At 50.0% G+C, this 20,310-nt stretch overlaps 1 protein-coding gene across 1 annotated transcript; it reads left to right on the forward strand.

Annotated features, from left to right (window-relative positions):
• Positions 1-1,575: 1,575 nt before the first annotated feature.
• On the forward strand, positions 1,576-9,800 carry THY1 (Thy-1 cell surface antigen). Its single transcript, XM_015813567.2, has 5 exons — positions 1,576-1,655; positions 3,644-3,800; positions 5,664-5,754; positions 8,159-8,497; positions 9,688-9,800. The coding sequence occupies exons 1-5, from the start codon at positions 1,576-1,578 to the stop codon at positions 9,798-9,800; spliced, it is 780 nt and encodes a 259-aa protein (XP_015669053.2).
• The last annotated feature ends 10,510 nt before the right edge of the window (positions 9,801-20,310 follow it).

Here is a 20,310-nt window from a genome sequence, read left to right on the forward strand (position 1 = left end):
AGCAAGGCGGTCCTTAAGTGAGCCACGCCCACTTTATATAACCTTTTGCACCAAGGAAAGGCAGCTGGCTGAGCCCAGCGATGTCTGATCAGGAGAAGAAATCCCTGGGAATTAGAGACCCCCAACGGGCACCAGGTCGGAGAAGGTGGTCCTTTGTACAAGGCGCAGGGGTAGCGTTGGAGCCGAGAAAATACTGAGTACCTGAAGTTGAGGGTCTTAAGGACTCAGTCGATACGACTGAGTCCTTAAGACCCTCAACTTCAGGTACTCAGTATTTTCTCGGCTCCAACGGATGGGGAGTGGGTCGGAGACGAATTGAGAGGGAGGGAGGGGGGGTGAGGGTGGGGGAAAGGTCTTCCTAGAATTTTTGGCCGATTTGTTCCGCCAAGAAGGCGGCTTCCATCTCAAGGAAGAAACATCCGTTCCAACGGAAGAGTCTGTTTTTGCCCAGTGTCTGAGCCAGGCTGCAAAAAAAAATCAAATGTTTTTTTGTTTTGTTTTTTTAAGTGCCTCTCTTTTCCTGAGATGAATCTGGGAAAGTAAAGCTTTCGACACAGACCTCCAGATTTACAAGGGCTTGTAAAACAGCCACGCCTGAAAACAGTTCTCCAATTCAAAATAATCCTTGAAGTGACCCCTGAAGTGACCAAAGCCATCAGATTGAAGCATCTTTCTCTCTCCCAGCCCAGGAAGGATGATGGGTCGTCCTCAAAATCTCAAGCAGGGCCCCTCCCCCCCAGCCCCCCAAACAGCAAAGGTTTGGCAATTAACGGCACTTCTTTTCCACCGGCAATCCCAGGAACTCAGCAGAAGATGGTCTCCAAGATCTCAGTACATGTAGCCCACAACTTACAACAGTTCATTTAGTGACTGAAGTTACAATGCCCCTGAAAAAAGGGATTCACGACCGTCTTTCATTGCAGCATCCTCAAGGTCACAGGATCAACATTCGGATGCTTGGCAACTGGTTCGTTATTTATGACGGTTGCAGCATCCCGTGTCACGTGATCCCTTTTTACGACCTTCTGACAAGCAAAGTCAATGGGGAAGTCAGATTCACTTAACAACTGGGTTGGGATTTCACTTAACAACTGTGGCAGGAAAGGCCATAAAATGGGGCAAAATTTACTTAACAACTGTCTCACTTCACAACAGATATTTTGAGCTCATTTATCATCGTAAGTTAAGGACTACTTGTAGCTCGAAGCTTCAACCATCTTCATCTCTCCTTCCAGATCTCCAATTCCACACACACACAAACACACACACACACACACACACACATACCTCCAGGGGTTGTGTGGTTCTTCTGGAGATGTTGTTCCTCACCTTGAAACTGTTCTTGGGCCCTGAGGCCTTGGATCAGCCCTTGGATCAGCCTGGATCCAATTTCCTGCTTTCCTTTTTGGCAAAGGCCATCCAACTAGGACAGACATGTCAAACTCGCGATGTCACGTGACGTCGCGCAACGTATCGGGCCGATTTTGCCATTGCTGGCAATGGGGTGGGCGCGGCTTCAGTATGATGAAACTGGCCCGCGGGCCGGCAGTTTGACACCCCTGAACTAGGAGCACCATGACAGCCCTCGCCTACTTCCGGTTGGGGTTGATGGATACACCTTGTGGGAGGGGCCGGGCCATGCAGATTCAGAACAGGTGAATGGATTTCCTTGAGCAGGGTTTCCCAACTTTGGTCACCTTAAGATGACTTCAACTCTGCTGGCTGGGGAATTCTGGGAGTTGAAGTCCACATGCCTTAAAGTGGCCAAGGTTGGGAAACCCTGATCTTGAGGGTCTCTGGGATTACAGCACCCAGGTTGCCCCCTCTCAGCGCAAGGAAGTCCAGCATTTAGCCCATCCTTCCTGGAGTCTGATGCTGTTGGCCACACCCGACCTACTTCAAGGCACCACCTGTTGGATGGCTGCATCCAGATAATTCAAGTTTAGTTAATAAGCCCGATCCCTTCCCCAATTCTCTTTGCAAAATCTGCAGTCTTTCTGTCACAAGAGAGGGCGGGAGTAATCCCCCAACCAGGCCCCTCCCCAACCCCAACTGACAGGCCAGGCTGGGCAGGGTTAGACAGGAATCTTGCTCTTGCCAAGTCATTCCTGCTTGGCAAGAGGCCAGAATCTGCTCCCGGAGGGCTGCTACTGCAGGTGTGAAAATGCCCAGTCAGAGAGAATGGAATGGAATGGGATGGGATGGGATGGGATGGGATGGGTTGGGATGGGATGGGATGGAATGGAATGGAATGGAATGGAATGGAATGGAATAGAATAGAATAGAATAGAATAGAATAGAATAGAATAGAATACAATGGAATGGAATGGAATGGAATGGAATGGGATGGGATGGGATAGAACAGAACGGGACGGAACGGGACGGAACGGGACGGAAGAGAAGAGAAGAGAAGAGAAGAGAAGAGAAGAGAAGAGAAGAGAAGGGAAGGGAAGGGAAGGGAAGGGAAGGGAGGGGAATGGGACGGGACGGGACGGGACGGAACGGAAGAGAAGAGAAGAGAAGAGAAGAGAAGGGAAGGGAATGGGATGGGATGGGATAGAATGGAACGGAATGGAATGGAATGGAATGGAATGGGATGGGGTGGGATGGGATGGGATAGAATGGAACGGAATGGAATGGAATGGAATGGGATGGGATAGAACGGAACGGGACGGGACGGGACGGGACAGGACAGGATGGAATGGAACGGAAGAGAAGAGAAGAGAAGGGAAGGGAAGGGAAGGGAAGGGAAGTGAATGGGACGGGACAGGACGGGACGGGACGGGACGGGACGGGACGGAACGGAAGAGAAGAGAAGAGAAGAGAAGAGAAGAGAAGAGAAGAGAAGGGAAGGGGATGGGATGGGATGGGATAGAATGGAACGGAATGGAATGGAATGGAATGGGATGGGGTAGGATGGGATGGGATAGAATGGAACGGAATGGAATGGAATGGAATGGGATGGGATAGAACGGAACGGGACGGGACGGGACGGGACAGGACAGGACGGAACGGAACGGAACGGAAGAGAAGAGAAGAGAAGAGAAGAGAAGAGAAGAGAAGAGAAGAGAAGAGAAGAGAAGAGAAGAGAAGGGAAGGGAAGGGGACGGGACGGGACGGAAGAGAAGAGAAGGGAAGGGAAGGGGATGGGATGGGATGGGATGGGATAGAATGGAACGGAATGGAATGGAATGGAATGGAACGGGACAGGATGGAACGGAATGGAACGGAACGGAACAGAACGGAACAGAACAGAACAGAACGGAACGGAACAGAACAGAACACAACAAAACAGAACAGAATAGAATAGGTTTACTGTCACTTTAAATGAGCATACAGTAAGATGAAATTTTAATTTACATTAAAATTATTTTACATTAAAATGAAATGGCGTTTCCTCCCCCTCCCCCAAGAAAAATGGTCTCTCCTGGTGACACGAAGTCCCTGACCCTCAACTGCCCCCAAAACGCCTTGAGAAGGAGCCCTGCGGGCATCTTACAGACACCCCCTCCCCGACTCGCATCAGCTCGCAAACCTCCAAGCTGCCATTGCAGAGCTACCCGAGACCCCCGCGCACACACACACTCTGCCTTTGCGCACGCGCAGAACCCCCACCCTCACCCCCACCCTCGGGCTGCTGCAGGCTCTCCGCCTGGGTACCGCAGAGGCGGGGAGGGTCGTCCGAAGGGGCGGGGCCTGTTGGGAAGCCCGCCCCTTCGCAGAGGCACCTCGTGCAGCCGCCCCAGCCTGCGCCAGACGGGGAGAGCGGTTCTGGCGCCCGGACGTGGCTCGGGCCGCAGGTAACGGGGCGCGCGGCTGCGGGGCGGGGAGCGGATCCTCGGGGTGCAGCAGGCAGGCAGCTTCGGCTTCTCCGCTCCTCTTTCTCCGGCTGGGAATCAGCAGAGGCGGCGGCGCAATGAAGGGACGGGGGCGCAGACGGAGGCGTCTCTGGCTAGCAAGGGCGCAGTCCAGCCCATCCCGGGCAGGCACCCCCAACCCGGCGCCCCCCAGGAGTGGCCGGAGGGGATGGAGAGACTCCGGCCTCCATCATCCCCAGGCGACCAACGTCCGCTCTTACGGACGAGGAGAGGGGCAGCCACCCCCAAACGGGGGGCGTCCGGGAAGCCAGCCGGGGCGAAGGATGATGCTGGAGAAGGGGCGAGGAGAGGTGCAAAGAGCCGAGCAGGGCGGAGGAGGCTGGCCCGGCTCTTTTCTCACACACCCCCAGGGGCTTTCGCAGCCTCCCTTTCCCCCCCCCCCCTTAGATCCCTCCGTCGGGAGGGTCCCCTTCAGTCCCAGCCCGCCAGGCTGGAATGGGAAAGCGTCGGAAAGCGAGCCGGGCCAGGAGGCGGGCAGGAGCTGTCCAGGGTGATGGAGCTGCAGGAGGCGAGCGACCCTGCAGACGGCGGGCGCTCAGGCGGGGAAGGGGGCTGCCAGAGCCCCTCCGGGGGGGGGAGGAAAGCGGCGGGGCCAGGTGGGGCGAGGGGCTGCAGGGCGGATCCCGACCGGGCCCGGCGGCGTAGAGGCGGCTTTGCGCAAAGCAGACAATTGCCGCAGCGCCAGCGCGCAGGGCTGCCGGTCTCTTGCTGGCCTTGGCGGGCCCGGGCTGTGCAAAAAGCGCGCACGTGCTCGGCCCGGGAGTGCCGCAGGACCCGCCGCGTTGCGCTGCGCCGACGGGGCTTCTTTGACCGAGGGAGCAGGCGGGCTGCAGTGTCCCCTTTACGGCCGGCCTAGATGGGCGCGAGACGGGGGGGGGGGGCGGGAAGGAGGAACTCCGCATGGGGGACCCTCCGACCCACCTCTGTGGGAGACGAGGAGGAGAAGGGCGACCTTGGATCCGCAGGACAAGCTCTCTCGCCCAAGGCCGTCCTTCCCGCCGCCCGCTCCCCCGATAGGGCGGGCGTGGGAGGGGCGCACCCTGTGCCCCCTTCCCCACCCCAGCCAGACCCCTGGATCGCAGCCTCTGCTGCTCCTGAGAAAGACCAGCCCCGGAATTGGGAGGCAGCTGCACCGCATCAGACCCTCGGCTTTTTCACTGCCCGTTAACCACAAATTACAGGAGAATTTAAGGAGTTTTCCTCTGGAAAGAATTTCTAGACAAGCCCTTAGTCTTCCCTAAATAGCTAAATTTACTAAGATCTGCAGTCTGTTTCCAGCCTTCTCCTTCTCTGCAGTCTCCCTTTTGCCTCCCTTTTTCTCCCTGCCAATTGGGTAATTGCCCATTCAGGCTAGCGAAGGAGCTGACGGGCATCCTCTCCCAGCTCCCCAATTCCTAGAATTCGTTGCTGGGTCTGATCTGTTTTTTGTTTTTTTTAACTGCAGGAGATCATAAAATTCTTCTGCGACTTCAGAATCTGGCTTGTGAGTCATCTTTCTTTTCTCTCCCACGGGTGGGTGGCTGGCTGGCACGATGCCCGGCGCTGACAAAAACCTGCAGAAAGGAGAATTTTAGAAGCCCGAGATAAGAGGACGGGAATCCTTTGCTAGCAAAGAGCCTCTTCTGGTGGGTGATGCCATCCAGTCATGGCCGAGAAGCTGCTTTGACCATTTATTTTTTAAAAAAATCTGCTTTTGGCAAGGTGGCATTGCCAGCTTTGCTAGTCCCTTGGCACCTCTGTCTCCTTAACTATCTGCTGCTTCTGTTCCTAGATTTCGCTCCACAGACGCTGCCGTGTGCCAGGCGCCCCCACCCCACAACTCACCCACCCAGGAAGATGCTGAGATCAACCATCAGCCTCGCTCTGCTTTTGGCAGGTAAAAGGAGACACTGCCAGGTGCCGCCACCTGGTGGCCCCAGGAGGCAACTGTCTGGACTAAGCGCATCCATTTCCCGAAAATGACCTTTTCTAGCCACCGTCACTCACTTCCATCTCTGTTTTGAGAACCTGGTCCTCGACTTACGACGGCAATTGGGCCAGACATTTCTGTTGTTAAGCGAGATAGATTTTAAGTGAGTTTTGCCCTCATTTTACCACCTTTCTTGCCCCAGTTAAGTGAATCGCTGCAGCTGTTAATGTTAGCAACCTGGTCATTAAGTGAATCTGGCTTCCCCATTGACTTTGCTCGTGATTGCCTGACACACACCCCTGGGATACGGCAACCGTCATAAGTACGAGTCGGTTGCCAAGCATCCAAATTTTGATTGCGTGACCGTGGGGAACACTGCAGCGGTCGTAAACGTGGGAAATGGCCCTAAGCCACTTTTTTCCAGTGCCGCGGTGACTTCAAACAGTCACAAAGTGTAAATCAGGGACTACCCATATGGAGCTTCAGTGGGGATTGTGTTGAAGACACCGCTTTGTTCACACTTTCCATCCACCCTGAAAGTAGAAAGAAAATACGCCGAGCGCTTCCTTCCTTTTTGACAAAAATCTCTCCCCTGCGTGGAATAAAGATTTAGTGAAGGAAAGTTTGTCTGTTCAATTCTGGGGCAGCAGCTTTTTCTCAACACCTTTAGGGAAAAAGAAAAACAGCAACATCTCCTCCTACTCATCCCCCCATAATTACGCTTCGCTACCTGTCATTTTTACCACGATGTGTTTATGACAGTGTTCCTCAACCTGGGCAATATGAGAGGCCTGGACTTCAACTCCCAGAATTCCCCAGCCAGCATGCGCTGGCTGGGGAATTCTGGGAGTTGAAGTCCAGGCCTATTCAAGTTGCCAAGGTTGAGAAACGCTACAGAGCCTCTTTCTCTGTATTGTCTAATATTCCCCTTTTTTACTTGTGTATTCTTAATTTTTTTTTTGAGCCTTTCATGCTCTACGTCTGGATTCTGCTAGGAATTGAGCCTGATGTAGAGCTGACCTTAAAAACAAAAAACCAAACCTCTGGATTTTCTATTTGCATAGAAAGTAAGATTGTTGGGATATCTCCCTCCAGTCAGTGAAGGGGTTCTGATCTGCACATGATTTGGCTCTCTGGAGAAGAGAAAGATGTGTTATGCCCTCTTTTTAGGGGATATGAGTATGTGTGAATGTGTACAGATGTTCCTTTCCCCTCTGAGAGTAATAAGGAAACCACTCTTCATTTGTTAAAGTCTTCAATTTGTCATTGGGATGAGTAGGTAATTATTTTTAATGGAAGCTGGGGATTTGTTTTAACACATGGCCTCATTTAATTGCCTCTGATTTCTTTGGACCAATTCTTAAAAGAGGTTTTAACACTTAGGTACTTTGGGGTCCTTGGTGTTCTCTGAGCTTGATTGTTTTCTTACAGTTGTGTCATGACCCAACTAGGTAACATCTTCATTGCTGATGGTGTTACCTAGTTGGGTCATGAAATGTCTGCAAGAAAACAAGCAGACTCAGAGAGCACCAAGGACCCCACAGTCCTCCTCCTCCTCCTCTCTGCATGCCCCACTTCCTTCCAGTACTGATGATGTTACCTAGTTGGGTCATGACACATCTGCAAGAAAACAATCAAGCTCAGAGAGCACCAAGGACCCCATAGTCCTCCTCCCCTCCTCCTCCTCCTCCTCCTCCTCCTCCTCCTCTCTACACATCCCACTTCATTCCAGTACTGATGGCATTACCTAGTTGGGTCATGAAACGTCTACAAGAAAACAAGCAGACTCAGAGAGCACCAAGGACCCCACAGTTCAACCCTGAGCTACAAATATTCTTTTCTGTTGCTATTTCAATACTAGCCAGATGTTGGATGATACTTGGGTTAAAGTTGTTTTGACCCTTGAATCTAGTTAAAGGGTTAAATCCAATGGTTGGATTCAATACTGCAGTCACCCTATCACTCACTCAATCCAAGGTGATGACATTATCTCTGACTAGATTAATGAAGAGAAGGACTAGGGATAACATGATAGCAAGTGTTCTAATATCTAAGGGGCTGCCACAAAGAAAAACCTATTCTCCAGAGCACCTGAGGGCAGGACAAGAAGCAATGGATGGAAACTAATGAAGTTGAGAACCAACTTAGAACTAAGGATAAATTTCCTGACAGTTAGAACTACAATTAGTCAGTGGAACAACTTGCTTCCAGAAATTATGGATGCTCCAACACTGGAAGTTTTGAAGAAGAGACTGGACAACCATTTGTCTGAGATGGTATCGGTATAGGGTTTCCTGCCTGAGTAGGGGGTTGGACTAGAAGTCCTCCAAGATCCCTTCCAACTCTGTTTTTCTGTTATTCCCTTCCTTAGTGCTCCAAGTCAGCCATGGCCAACGGATCAAAAGACTAACGGCTTGTTTGAGCGATCAAACCCTGCGGATAGACTGTGCCTATGAACGGAAAACTACCAATCCTCTATCCTATGAATTCCGCCTGTCCAAGGGCACCGGTGATGGAATAGTGGTGGCCGGCAACTCCAATGTAGCCAGCGCTCCCTACAAGCTTCGGACCAACATCATTACCAGCAACGACCTTGTGTGCCTGTACCTCAATGGCTTCACAACCAGCGATGAGGGAGTCTACACCTGCAAGTTGAAGATCACCAATGATTATGAAGACATGCAGTCCAAGAACATCTCTGTGGTCAAAGGTGAGCAGATGTCGGGGGGATGTAAAAAAAACCAGGTCCACCGGCTGAAGGTCCAACGAAACTGGTTTATTGCTAAACAGCCTGTGCACAGGAGTCTTCTCAACTAAGGGGAAGCACATGCTTGGAGTTTGATAAGAATGAATTGAGGGAGGTTGGACCTTGTTCCCTTGTGCCTACGTAGAGATTCTAGGCTGATCCCTCTTTTGACTCCACTCTCAAGTTCTGCCACTGCTTCTCTTAGAGAAGAGGGAAGAGAACCCCAAGCATGTAGGGCCAGGATAGGCTCTATCCTTCTAGAGGGCAGAAGGTGGATGGAAGTTACAGGAAGGTTGAGTCGGATAGTAGGAGAAACATCTGGCAGAAAGAGTGGACGCTGGGATAGGTGACCTAGGAGGAAAAGGATTCTTCTCGGTTGGGTAATCTAGGTAGAAAGACCAGACAATTGCCAAGGAAAAAAACCACAATCCCACCAATATGGACGGGGCAATCTACTGTATATAAACAGGGAGCAAACCCCACACTTGTTGCACTAATAATGTTACCTGTAGGTAGTCCTTGTCTTACTATCATAATTGAGCCAGGAATTAAGTTCTGCCGGTCATTAAGAAGATCTTCACGTGGCTGAACTGACTTTTTTGACATTTTTTGCAGCCATCCTAAACCACTTAGTACAGCGGTTCTCAACCTATGGGTCGCGACCCCATTTGGGGTCGATCGACCATTTCATGGGGGTCGCCAAGCAAGGCTGTCCGCCATTTTTTTCCCCTTTTCCGGCGGGTGCCTTACCTCCCTTGGGCTGGGCCAGCTGGTGGTCGGCCTGCTCCGTCTCTGCCGCTTGCCAGCTACGCCTCGGCCGGTGCAGGGGGCGGAACCACGCATGCGTGGCGCTCCCGGGCAGGGAAAGTCCTCGACTTACGACCGGTTGGGTAGTCCTCGACTTACGACCGGTTTAGTCCTCGACTTATGACCGGTTGGGGGTCGCGGCATTAAAAAAGTTGAGAACCACTGACTTAGTAGAATGGCTTTCCTCAGACGTTGTGGGTGCTCCATCATGGGAGGTTTTCAAGAAGAGAGTGGAGGCCCTTTGTCTGGAATGGTGTGGGGTCTCCTGCTTGAGCAGGGGGTTGGACTACAGGACCTCCAAGGTCCCTTCCAACTCTGTGACTCTGTTCTGTTCTTTCCCCTTACAGCCCAGTTGGCGAGATGCGCCGGGATCAGCGTCTTCATCCAGAACACCTCCTGGCTCCTCCTGCTCCTCCTGTCGCTCCCATTGCTGCAAGCTGTGGATTTTGTGTCGCTTTGAAGGGAGAAGAAAACCAGCGAGGGGGGAGAGGGGCACCGGGAGGTTGGGGGGGGAAGGAAGGGAGGAAGGAAGGAAGGAAGGAAGGAAGGAAGGAAGGAAGGAAGGAAGGAAGGAAGGAAGGAAGGACAGCCTGTCACACAAGTCTAAACCCATCCAGGGAACATGGGCCTCTTCCTGTAGGTTTTGGAAAAAGGAGGCCGGTGTGGACCATGGATTTGAGCTGAAAGGCAGAACGGTTTTCTCTTAATCTTCTCTTTCTCTCTCTCTCTCTCTCTCTTTAACCATATAGCTGCTGGGAGTGACTGATTTGCGCTTAGACCCAAACTCATCATGCCGTAATGTGCAAGCAATGCATTGCAGGGGTGGGGAAATGGGAGCATGACCACATAGTCCATCCCCTTGCCTTGCTTTCCTTCCCTCCCTCCCTCCCTCTGCTTTCGCCATCCCGCTTCCTCACTCGACCCTCTTCAATCCCCCCTCCCAAAAGCAGAGTGGGGACCATGGGGGGGTGTTGTTGCCTTTTCCACTTTCCTCTTCTGGGTTCCTTTTCTCTCTGGTCTTCCAAGAACTGCCGGGTAGGAGACACAAAAGAAAAACTCAGACTGCTAGGAGGTTTGGGATACTATAGCTTCCATTTCTTCTTTTCATTTTGGGCAAAAGGACCCCCGGGGCAGGGAGAGGATGGGAAGAGGGTTCCATTTATGGGGCCCAAGGGGTTTCTTGGGGGGTGGGCTGCAGAGCTGAACCATAGCAGGAGTTGGAGAACTTTGTCTCGGGCTGCGTCAAAGAAGGAACCAAGGATCGCTCCTTTTCTTAAATTATATCTTAAATGCACGCTACGTTTTCCAAACAGAGGTTAAAATTGTGCTGCTGAGCTTGGCAGTAAACAGTGCAACCCAGTTTTGGGTGGCTACGCAGGGCCCACCTGGATGGCAGAAGCCTCCTATTGGCCAGGATGTGGTCAAAGAGGTAGCTACCGGATTACAAAAGAGAAAAAATAATTGATCCTTGTTTTTTTGAAAAGAATACTCCGGTTCGATCGTCTTAGTTTGCCTGGCTCAATCTGGCCTTTTGGGAAGAGCTGTTTATGGCTGGAAGGAAAGTCTGTGCATCTTTGGACAACCATTTGTCAAATGTTACAGGGTTTCCTGCTTGAGCAGGGGGTTGGACTAGAAGACCTCTAAGGTCCCTTCCAACTCTGTTACTCCGTTATTCTTTTCATGTGACCAAAACGATCACATGGCTTGCAGAGGACATAAAAGGGGTCACCTCTCCCCCACTCGCAAGAAAATCAGTGCCTTCTCAGATTTATTTCTGTTTGTTTATTTGATTTTCTACAGCCAGATGCTGGCAAGGCAGGAACTGGTAGCTAATGACTGTCTGACAAAGCATAATTTCCGTTGTTTTCCTTTGGCTTGCATTTCTGGTCCCCAAGGTGGAGGGGGCTGAAGAGATTGGCTGCTCTCCAAGAATTTGCGAGAGGATTGTGTGAGTCAAGGTCAACCAACAGCTCCTGGTGCATTCTTAGACACCCGACCCTTTGTGTCCCACAATTATAACAAAGATAGTGATTTTGTTAGCTCCAGTAAGGTAACCCAGCATGTTTTTATTCATCACATTTATATGGCCACCCATCTCACGAAAAGCAGGTAAACATGCTCAAATGCAGCAAGAATGCCACATTACCAGGAAGTTTGGGGCCCTAAATTACAAGTTTAATGCCAGAAAAACAAGACTCAATTACACATCATATGCACCACAGGAGACCTATCTTAGTCTATGGTACGAAGAAACGTAAGGTTAACTTCTGAATAAGAATGTATATCAGAGGGATGAAAAATTGGGCTTAAAAAGTCAAAACTAATTGTGATCAAATCAAAGCATAGGGAAGTATAACCTGATCTGTTTCTTTGCATGTGGAAGAATAACATATATATATATATATATATATATGTTTCTCTGTGGATTAAAGCCATTTTTAGTTGTGAGGATCTGGAAAGGTGGAATGCAGAAGGCTTGCAAGCAATGAGTGATGCGAGGTTAAAATGTTCTCCAGAAATTAAGAGCTGGGCTTGCAAATTGGGGCTCTTCCCTTCAGTAACACCCATTCTGTCTTTATTTGCATTATCTTACATGATGCTGGGTGTAGCAACTTTTCTGCATTTTTTTTTTCTCCTTCCTTCAAACTGGTGGAGCCGGAAGCATTATTAGAGGATAAGATTTCTGAAGGTTCGTGAAAAAGCACCAATTGCCTTCAAGCAGCGGAGGGTTACATTCAGGTGCGGGGAGGGGGAGAACCAAAACGATCAGATAATTGAAGTTGGGGGTTGTATACTGTTAAAACAGGAAATGACTGGCACAAATTTTAGCAACCAGTCTGCTGATAAAAATGGAGGTTTAATATTTAAAATTTTGAAATACCTTCCTTTGCAGGCTTCCCAGAACTAAGTATCAGATTGTTAAGGCCAAACTTTTATACAGCAAAGATAACTTTTTAAAAAAGTTTGCGGAACTTGGGGTCCCTTGCAATTGAAGATAAAAATAATTTGCTTTAAGCCAATGTATGTTACTGATTTTTTTTCAAAGAAAAAGAGAAAGAAAGAAAGAAAGAAAAAAGAAAGAAAGAAAGAAAGAAAGGGAAAGGAGGGAGGGAGGGAGGGAGGAAGGAAGGAAGGAAGGAAGGAAGGAAGGAAGGAAGGAAGGAAGGAAGGAAAAACCTATTCTTACCAGGCAGGGTAAACAAAGCAAGATACAAAATTAAATCAGATGGAAATATTCATCGCAAGTTTTATTCCCAGCCACAGAAGGACTCCTGATTGCTTGGTGAGGTTAAAATTGCAGGCAGAGCTTAAGCGAATGGATGGAGGGTGCCCAGGTGGGCATCAGATCAAAGAGGCCAAAATGGATGCTCTGTAGGATATTTTGATTTGATCTGTAAAGCTGCCCAACTCACACCAGTGACTCCGGCTGTTTTTGGATTGCCCTGCCTCTTTCTCCAGCCCTTCCCCTCCCGGCTTTTGCTTTTCCATCCAAGCCAACCGCTTTTGCTTCCTTCCATCTTCAGGATTTTATTGCTCGAGTATTGCTAATCCCTGGTTTCCTCTCTCGCTCTTGATTTTCCTGCAAATTCAGCAGTTCACAAATTAGACTGCCCATTCCTCCTGCTTCACCCTAGTCTCCTTCCGTGAACATTTGTAGAGTGTTTTCCACAGCTTCTTGTCAAAGACAACCAAGGGGCGAAAAAGCCCCCCAATCCGCACAAATAAATCCTTAGATTGTAGAATTCCTTTGCTTGTGTCTTTTTTTCTTTTCTTTGAGGGATGATTTATTTGGCAGGCTGTTGCTGACTGCAGCTAATTAAAGAAAGGAGCTTCTTAACCGGTTTAAGAATTTGTTTACACTATTCTCTAGCGAAATGTTGCTTGGAGTATCACAGGTTTGCTACCAATAAAACAGTGGGTGTTGGGCTTCTGTCTAAAGACAGCTCATCAAAGGAAAAGTAGAGGGGAAGGGAGAAGGAAAAGAGCAACTTCAAGTGTAGTTCTTAATTACAATATAATTTGCAGCAAATTGGGGGGGGGGAATTCAACATTGTTGATGTCTTGGTAGAGTACAGCCTTCGTGCCCATTTGCAAATATTTCATGTGTTGGCTTCTGCCATCACACACAGCTAGTGCAGTGCCCATACAAGGAGTAAAAACAGGGTCACCATCACCCAACAAGCAAGCCTAAAATCACAATAACAGTCCCAGATCCACAGCACCAAGGAAAGGAACCTCTGTGGCCTTCCTGCTGCGGCTCTGAGCTTGGCTGTCTTCTTTCAGACATTTCGCGACCCAGCTAGGTAATATCATCAGGACTTCTGCACTTTCCAACATGCCGGGTTTTATTTTTAAATAGAGGCCCAAAGAAGAGAAGCGGCTTTTTCTTTTTTTGGAAAAACTTTCAGAACTCCGATTCTGACCGTCATTCCGTGGGGAGGTTCCACCTGACGACCCCAGCCTCACCCACATCGGGACCCTGCCACAATCCGGGGTCAGAGGGGCAGCTGCGGCCGTCCCACCGTCCCTCCAGCCAGCCAGGCAGTATCAGCAGGCCGGGCTCCAAACTAGCCCCCCAACTTGTTTTTCCAGCAGCAGCCCCCCCCCAAGGTCCCCGCTGGACCCCGCTCAGCCGGCAGCGCCCAGGAGCTGCGCTAGACCCCCTTCCCCACCACCGGCTCCTTTCGGCTGGGGCTGCCGACCAAGATGGAAAGGGTGGAGGGGGGGGTCTGACCCGGACCGGGGTCTCCCAGATCGATAGTGGACGGTGCACCACCAGGTGATCCTCCCGACGAGCCCTCTGGGCGCGTGCAGAGCGCGGCTGGCTTTCCCGAGGGCTCCGCTCCGGCTTTGTCGGCCGCCCGCGGACCACCGGCGCTGCGTCACCCGCGGCCGGATTGTGACATCAGGCGGCGGCGGCGGACTAGGGGCTCCATGGAGCCGGCCGGGTTCGGCTCGTCCCCCCCGGAGACGGCCAGGTGAGTGCGGGGCGCGTCCCTTCCCCGCCCCGGAGCCGGGCAGCTGCCGGGCGCTCTGCTTCGCCCCGGGCAGGGGCGCCCCGGGCCGCGGAGGTCCGCAGGGAGGAGGCTGAGTGCGGCTCGGAGGTGCCCGGGGGGGGGGAGGACCCGGAGGCTGGTGGTGCCTCGGCTTCGCCCCCTCCCTAAACCGTCGCGCCTCCCCCGCCCCGCCCTGGAGCGGCGTGGGAGCCCCGCGCGCATCGCCCCGGGTGGGTTCGGTCTCGCCAAGCAAGGAGGACGCGGAGGGGCCGGGCCGGGCCGGGCCGGGGGGGGGGGAGAAGCCCAAAAGGGTGAGAGTGGGCGATCTGGCCCGCAGCCAAAGCCCATCTGGGGGTGGGGGTGATGGGAGTTGTAGTCCTGGCATTGCTGGCTGGGAAACCTGGTGCGGAGGGGGGCAGAGAGGGGGACTGGCAATGATGATGGTTGTGGTGTGTATGTGTGGGTGGGTGGGGGGATTGTTGGGCCAAGTTTTTAGGAAGCTGCCAAGGGAAACTTTGTTGGGTCAAGGAGAAGCTCCGGTTCTAGAAGACACCCTCTTTCTGGAGTCTGTATGAGGCCAGGGGAAGAGATGGGCTCCAGGGTCTCTAGATAGAAGGAACCAGATGTGGGACCAGGGTTAGCCAAGGGGGGGAGCAGGCAGGGCTTTGGGCCGTTCAGATACCTGGGTTTTTGCAGTGCCCTCTGCACCTGCTCAGGAGCCCTGTGGTCCTATATTCCAGGCTTCTTCCTTTGACCCCAGGCTCCGACCTGGGACCCAGGGGCCCGAGTGCTTCAGCACAAACTGAAAGTCAAATTATTTTAGGTTTAGGTAGAAGTTGGCTGTGCATTCCCACAACACACTTAGTTTGTCCAACGGCTGGAGATGGTGCAGTGAGTGTGTCCGGTGATTACAGCCTCTGAGTCAGGTTTCTTGAGGCTCCTGTTGTTGGGAACAGTCCTTAGAGACCAAATAGAGTAGAAAATGTTTTTTACACAAACACAAAGAGAGAGAGAGAGAGATGCAAAGAGACATAAATTCCCAGTTGAGATAAATACTTGTGTTCTGTGAATGCAGTCTTTGCGTACATGTGTGTGTGCATGCACACCCACCCACAGACAGACATGTATGCCCAGAGAGAGGCATAAATTCCCAGTTGACATAAACTAGGTTGGGGTCCCTTTCAAACAGAGGAGGTGTTTGGCAACTCTTCCTTCGGGACAGACTTTGTGTTCCTCTCCTGTTGTATATAAGGAGGGGCTGCTGTGTCAGAGGGGGGTGGGGGCAGGCAACTGGAAAAGATGATCTCATTTTGCCCCAAGCCCCAAGCCATCATTCTGGGCTGAGTCACCACCTCAGGATTGTGGCCTGGAGCAGAGAAGCCCAAGGCTTGGTCATCGCAGCCAGTCAGCCCTGAGTGACACACACGATTCTGTGATCTTGTGTTTGTGGGGCATATTTAGAGATCTGTCCCGGGAAATATCTGGGGGGAAGGCAGGAGGGGGACTTGCACCCCTTCTGGAAATGCACCCAAGTGGTAAAAACTAGGGAGCAACACTGATGGGCTTAACCCCCCCCCCCCTTCCAGGTACTCAGTGGTAAGTTTTGAAGTGACCGGCACATTTTTTTTAAAGTATCTGGGATTCATCAGCTGTAGTTAACTGAATAGAAGAGAATTAAACTGAAATGAATTATATTCCCCCTTTTGTTTGTTTTTTTCACGTGGTTCCAGCCAGTTTTTAAATTCCTTGGTTCAGGTTAGCTTAAACTGGTTGTCCCTTCTGAACTGGGGACGCCACAAAAAGGCTACACCTGGTTCTCCTTCCTGAACACAGGTAAAAGGACAAATCTAGTCCCCCTTCCCAGACTGGGCACACCACAAATTAAGCGGTAAACCTGGTTCTCCTTTCTGAAGTGGGGACACTGCAAATAGCAATAGCACGTAGACTTATATCCCACTTCACAGTGCTTTACAGCCCTCTCTATGTGGTTTACAGAGTCAGCCTATTGCTCCCTCCAACAATCTGAGTCCTCATTTTACCAACCTCGGAATGATGGAAGGCTAAGTCAACCTTGAGCCGGTCAGGATCGAACTGCTGGCAGTGGGCAGAATTAGCCTGCAATGCTGCATTCTAATCACTGCGCCACCACAGCTCTTGGTGTGTGTGTGTGTTTAACACCAAAGCTACACCTGGTTCTCCCTCCTCGATTGGGGACACCGCAAGTTAAAAGTTATAACCCAGTTCTCCTGGACACAACATAAGTTAGAATAGAATGGAATAGAATAGAATAGAATAGAATAGAATAGAATAGAATAGGATAGGATAGGATAGGATAGGATAGGATAGGATAGGATAGGATAGGATAGGATAGAGAATAAAGAGATAGAAAGAATGGGATGTGGGATGGGATGGGATGGGATGGGATAGAATAGAATAGAATAGAATAGAATAGAATAGAATAGAATAGAATAGAATAGAATATAGAATAAAGAGATAGAAAGAATGGGATGTGGGATGGGATGGGATAGAATAGAATAGAATAGAATAGAATAGAATAGAATAGAATAGAATAGAATAGAATCTGGAATGGACCTTGGAGATCATCTAGTCCAGCCCCCTGCTCAAGCAGGAGAAAGGCTAAATCTGCTTCTCCTTTTTGAACTGGGGACAAGTTAAGGCTTTTTTTAAATCCCTGGTTCCTTTACCTGCTGAGAAGAAACAAAGAAAGGGACAGAATTTGCAATCAGCAGCGATTCTGGGAGGAGGGTTTTTTTGTTTCCTTATTCCTACCGGTGTTCAGGACAGCCCAGGCTGCTTCCTTCTCCCATTTTTTTTTAATCACTTTGCAAAACACGGCTGCTTCTTGAGTACCCATTTCATAAATGGCACACCGAGGCCGAGAGATCTTATCCAAACGGTAACGCAGCTTAATCCAGGTGGTGCAATTCTTGCTTGTCCCGTTTCCTCATTCTCGCAATGTGAACACAGCAGTTGGAGATTGCAGAGATAATTGCCATTGTGATTTCACGTTGCTCCTTTTTTTAGTGCACCCCAGAGGAAATAAAAATTTACCATGGATTTGGGGAGGGGGGGTGCCACGTACTATAAATGCCAGCTTTCTTTCTTTCTTTTTAACCTCCAGGTTTCTAGTCATTATGGATTAAGCAGGGTTTCTCAACCCACACACCTTGAAGCTGTATGGACTTCAACTCCCAGAATTCCCCAGCCAGCATAGCTGAATTCTGGGAATTGAAGTCCATACAGCTTCAAGCTGCCTAAGTTGAGAACCACTGCATTATTAGAAAAATGGCAGTGCCTGCCTTAATTTCCTATCTGAGGTACCCCCCTATTCCCACCTACCCACCCCCTTTTTTTCCCCAGATCTCCAATTTCTTCCCCTTTCCACTCTCCATCTGGATAGGGGATCCACCCGGCTCGGCATGCTGGGCGGGATCCTCCCCTCCTGCCCCTTTAATGCTGGAATGTGAGCATTGCCCCCGCCATCCCGGGAGGTCAGATAAAGCTCTATATTTATCCAGTGAGTAACCTGAGCTGTGGATCTCTCTCTCCTCCGAGGCTGAAACAGCACCCGGGCTCCTTCCAATCTACTTCGTTCTCTGCCTGGGAGGGTCCGCTCGGTAGATCCCCCTACCCACCCCATCACCACCACCCCTGCCCTCCTCCGACAGACTGGCCCTGCCACCTTTTAATCATTTCTCTTCTTTCTGACCCCCCCTCCCCTATTTCTCTCCCCCTCCCCTCTGCAGAAAAAGCAGCTTGCCAAGGCTGATCTGAGCCTTCTGTCCACCCATCCCAGGCTTCAGTTTCATGCCACGGCTCGGTGGGCCTGTCGCTCTACACACAGGTGGGTGCAAACCATAGTGGGGCACACGAAAAAGGTGTGACGGCCTAGCAGGGATTGGGAAAACTGGAGGGTCTCAAAACGTGACTGTTTCCATTGGGTTGAGTAAAAGGGGGGGGGGATCTTGTTCTTAGTCAGGTATGAATTATCAGACCCAAACGGGCAATGGATCCAAGACTAATTTAGCTTGGGGGTTTCAACTATACCAGGCTGGCAAATTTGGGGCCGTGGAGTCTCTGAGCCTAGTTGTTTTGTTGCAGACGTTTTGTGACCCAACTTGGTGATATCATCAGTGCTAGAAAGGAGTGGAGTTTTCTCCCATTTTATATATAGTTGCTTGCCCCAGAAGTGTTGGTGGGAGTCTGGTTTTTTTTTTTTCTTGCTAGTTCCTTGATTAGGGCACTGGTTTTTGCTTGATTATTTGTCTGGCGTTATCCCTGCTTATCTGGGTTTCTCTTTCTATGAAGCCCTGGGTGTTCTTTTAGCTTGGCTATTTTCTTGCAGATGTTTCATTACCCAATTAGGTAACATCATCAGCACTAGAAGGGAGTGGAGTTTGTTCTCTGTTTATACACAAAAGCTTGCTCTGTCGGTGTGGGTTTCTGCTTGCTAGTTCCTTGAATAGGCTGTTTACTGTTTGATTGTTTGTCTGAGTTGGTAGTTCCTTGATTGCAACGTTGTTTACAGCTTGGTTGTTGGTCTAGAGTTCATGCCGTTAATCTCCTTATCTTTGTGTTGGTTGCTGGTGAGGAGGTATTTTGGTCCTTTTGTTTTCTTTCTGACTTTTTGATTGTTTCTTTTCAGTGGTATGTACAGGTTATTTATCTCTGTGTGCCTGTTGACAGCTGCTTTGTCTGAGCTCCAGGCTTCCAGGAATTCTCTAGCGTTCCTGGATTTGGCTTGTCTAAGGTGCTCAGAGTTTCCAACTGAAACTATGATGAAGTCTGTCCAGGTGTTGTGCAATTAAGGAGTTTTCATCACGTTTCCTAACTGCTAGTCGGTTCTCATAGATGAGCTCTGCTGGTCTTCTTTGGGACTTTGGGTGCCCCAATCATGGACCGAACCTTGGTTAATTTGATCCTTGTTTGAAGAGAAGAAGAACAAGAGTGTTGGAGACAACTTTTCTGGATCATTCAAGATCTTCCAAATAGCACCCACAAAGATTTGGCTCCACTCAGAATATATTGGAATATCACTCCCATCATCCCGAGTCAGATTTCCTGATGAATATGCTGACTGGGGGTGAAGGACTTGCAATCAACATTCCTGAAGGATGTGTGCAGAGTGTGAAAGATAGCATGTGAGTGTGTGAATCTTGAAAACAGTTCGATGTAGACCTGGGTAAGATATCTTTCAATCAATCAATCAATCAGAATACAGTTGGAAGGGGACCTTGGAGGTCTTCTAGTCCAGTCCCCTACTCAAGCAGGAGAACCTATACCATTCCAGACAAATGGCTGTCCAGTTTCTTCTTAAAAACTTCCAGTGATGAAGCACCCACAACTTCTGAGAGCAAGTTGTTCCATTGGTTAATTGTCCTCACTGTTAGGAAGTTTCTCCTTAATTCCAGGTTGCTTCTCTCCTTGATTAGTTTCTTTCAGTTGTTTCTTGTCTTGCTTTCTAGTGCTTTGGAAAATAAGTTGACTCCCTCATCTTTGTGGCAGCCCTTCAAATACTGAAATACTGCTATCATGTCGTCCCCCCCCCACAGACCTACTTTTCTCTAGACTGGCCATACCCAAATCCTGCAGCCGTTCTTCCTATGTTTCAGTCTTCAGGCCTTTAATCATCATAGTTGCTCTTCTCTGCATTTTTTTTTCAAAGTCTCAACATCTTTTTTGTAATGTGGGATATTCTGGGGATATATTTGGGAGCAGATACAGTAAGTGGCTGGAGAGATGTGAGCAAAATTTGGTCTATTGAGGGTTCAGCAGATCAGAAAAAGGTGGGGGTCGCTCTGTTGACAACCCCCCCCATCCCTCCTTTCCCCACAGCCAAGGTCCTTCCTTTGAGCATCCTCAGATTATTACCTAGTACAGCTTGAAAAAGATTTCCAGTCAGTTCTACTGACTCAGCTCCTTTCCTCCTGTCTTCCTTCTCCCAGCCCCAAA

This window comes from Protobothrops mucrosquamatus, unplaced genomic scaffold (genome assembly GCF_001527695.2).
Source record: "Protobothrops mucrosquamatus isolate PMUCROS unplaced genomic scaffold, P.Mucros_1.0 scaffold169, whole genome shotgun sequence".
Lineage (NCBI taxonomy): Eukaryota > Metazoa > Chordata > Lepidosauria > Squamata > Viperidae > Protobothrops > Protobothrops mucrosquamatus.

Coding starts and splice junctions, on each gene's coding strand:
- THY1 (XM_015813567.2), top strand. CDS start 1,576: ATGACAGCCCTCGCCTACTTCCGGTTGGGGTTGATGGATACACCTTGT. Junction 1,656..3,643: donor GCCATGCAGATTCAGAACAG/GTGAATGGATTT, acceptor GGGCTGCTGCAG/GCTCTCCGCCTGGGTACCGC. Junction 5,755..8,158: donor CCTCGCTCTGCTTTTGGCAG/GTAAAAGGAGAC, acceptor TCCCTTCCTTAG/TGCTCCAAGTCAGCCATGGC.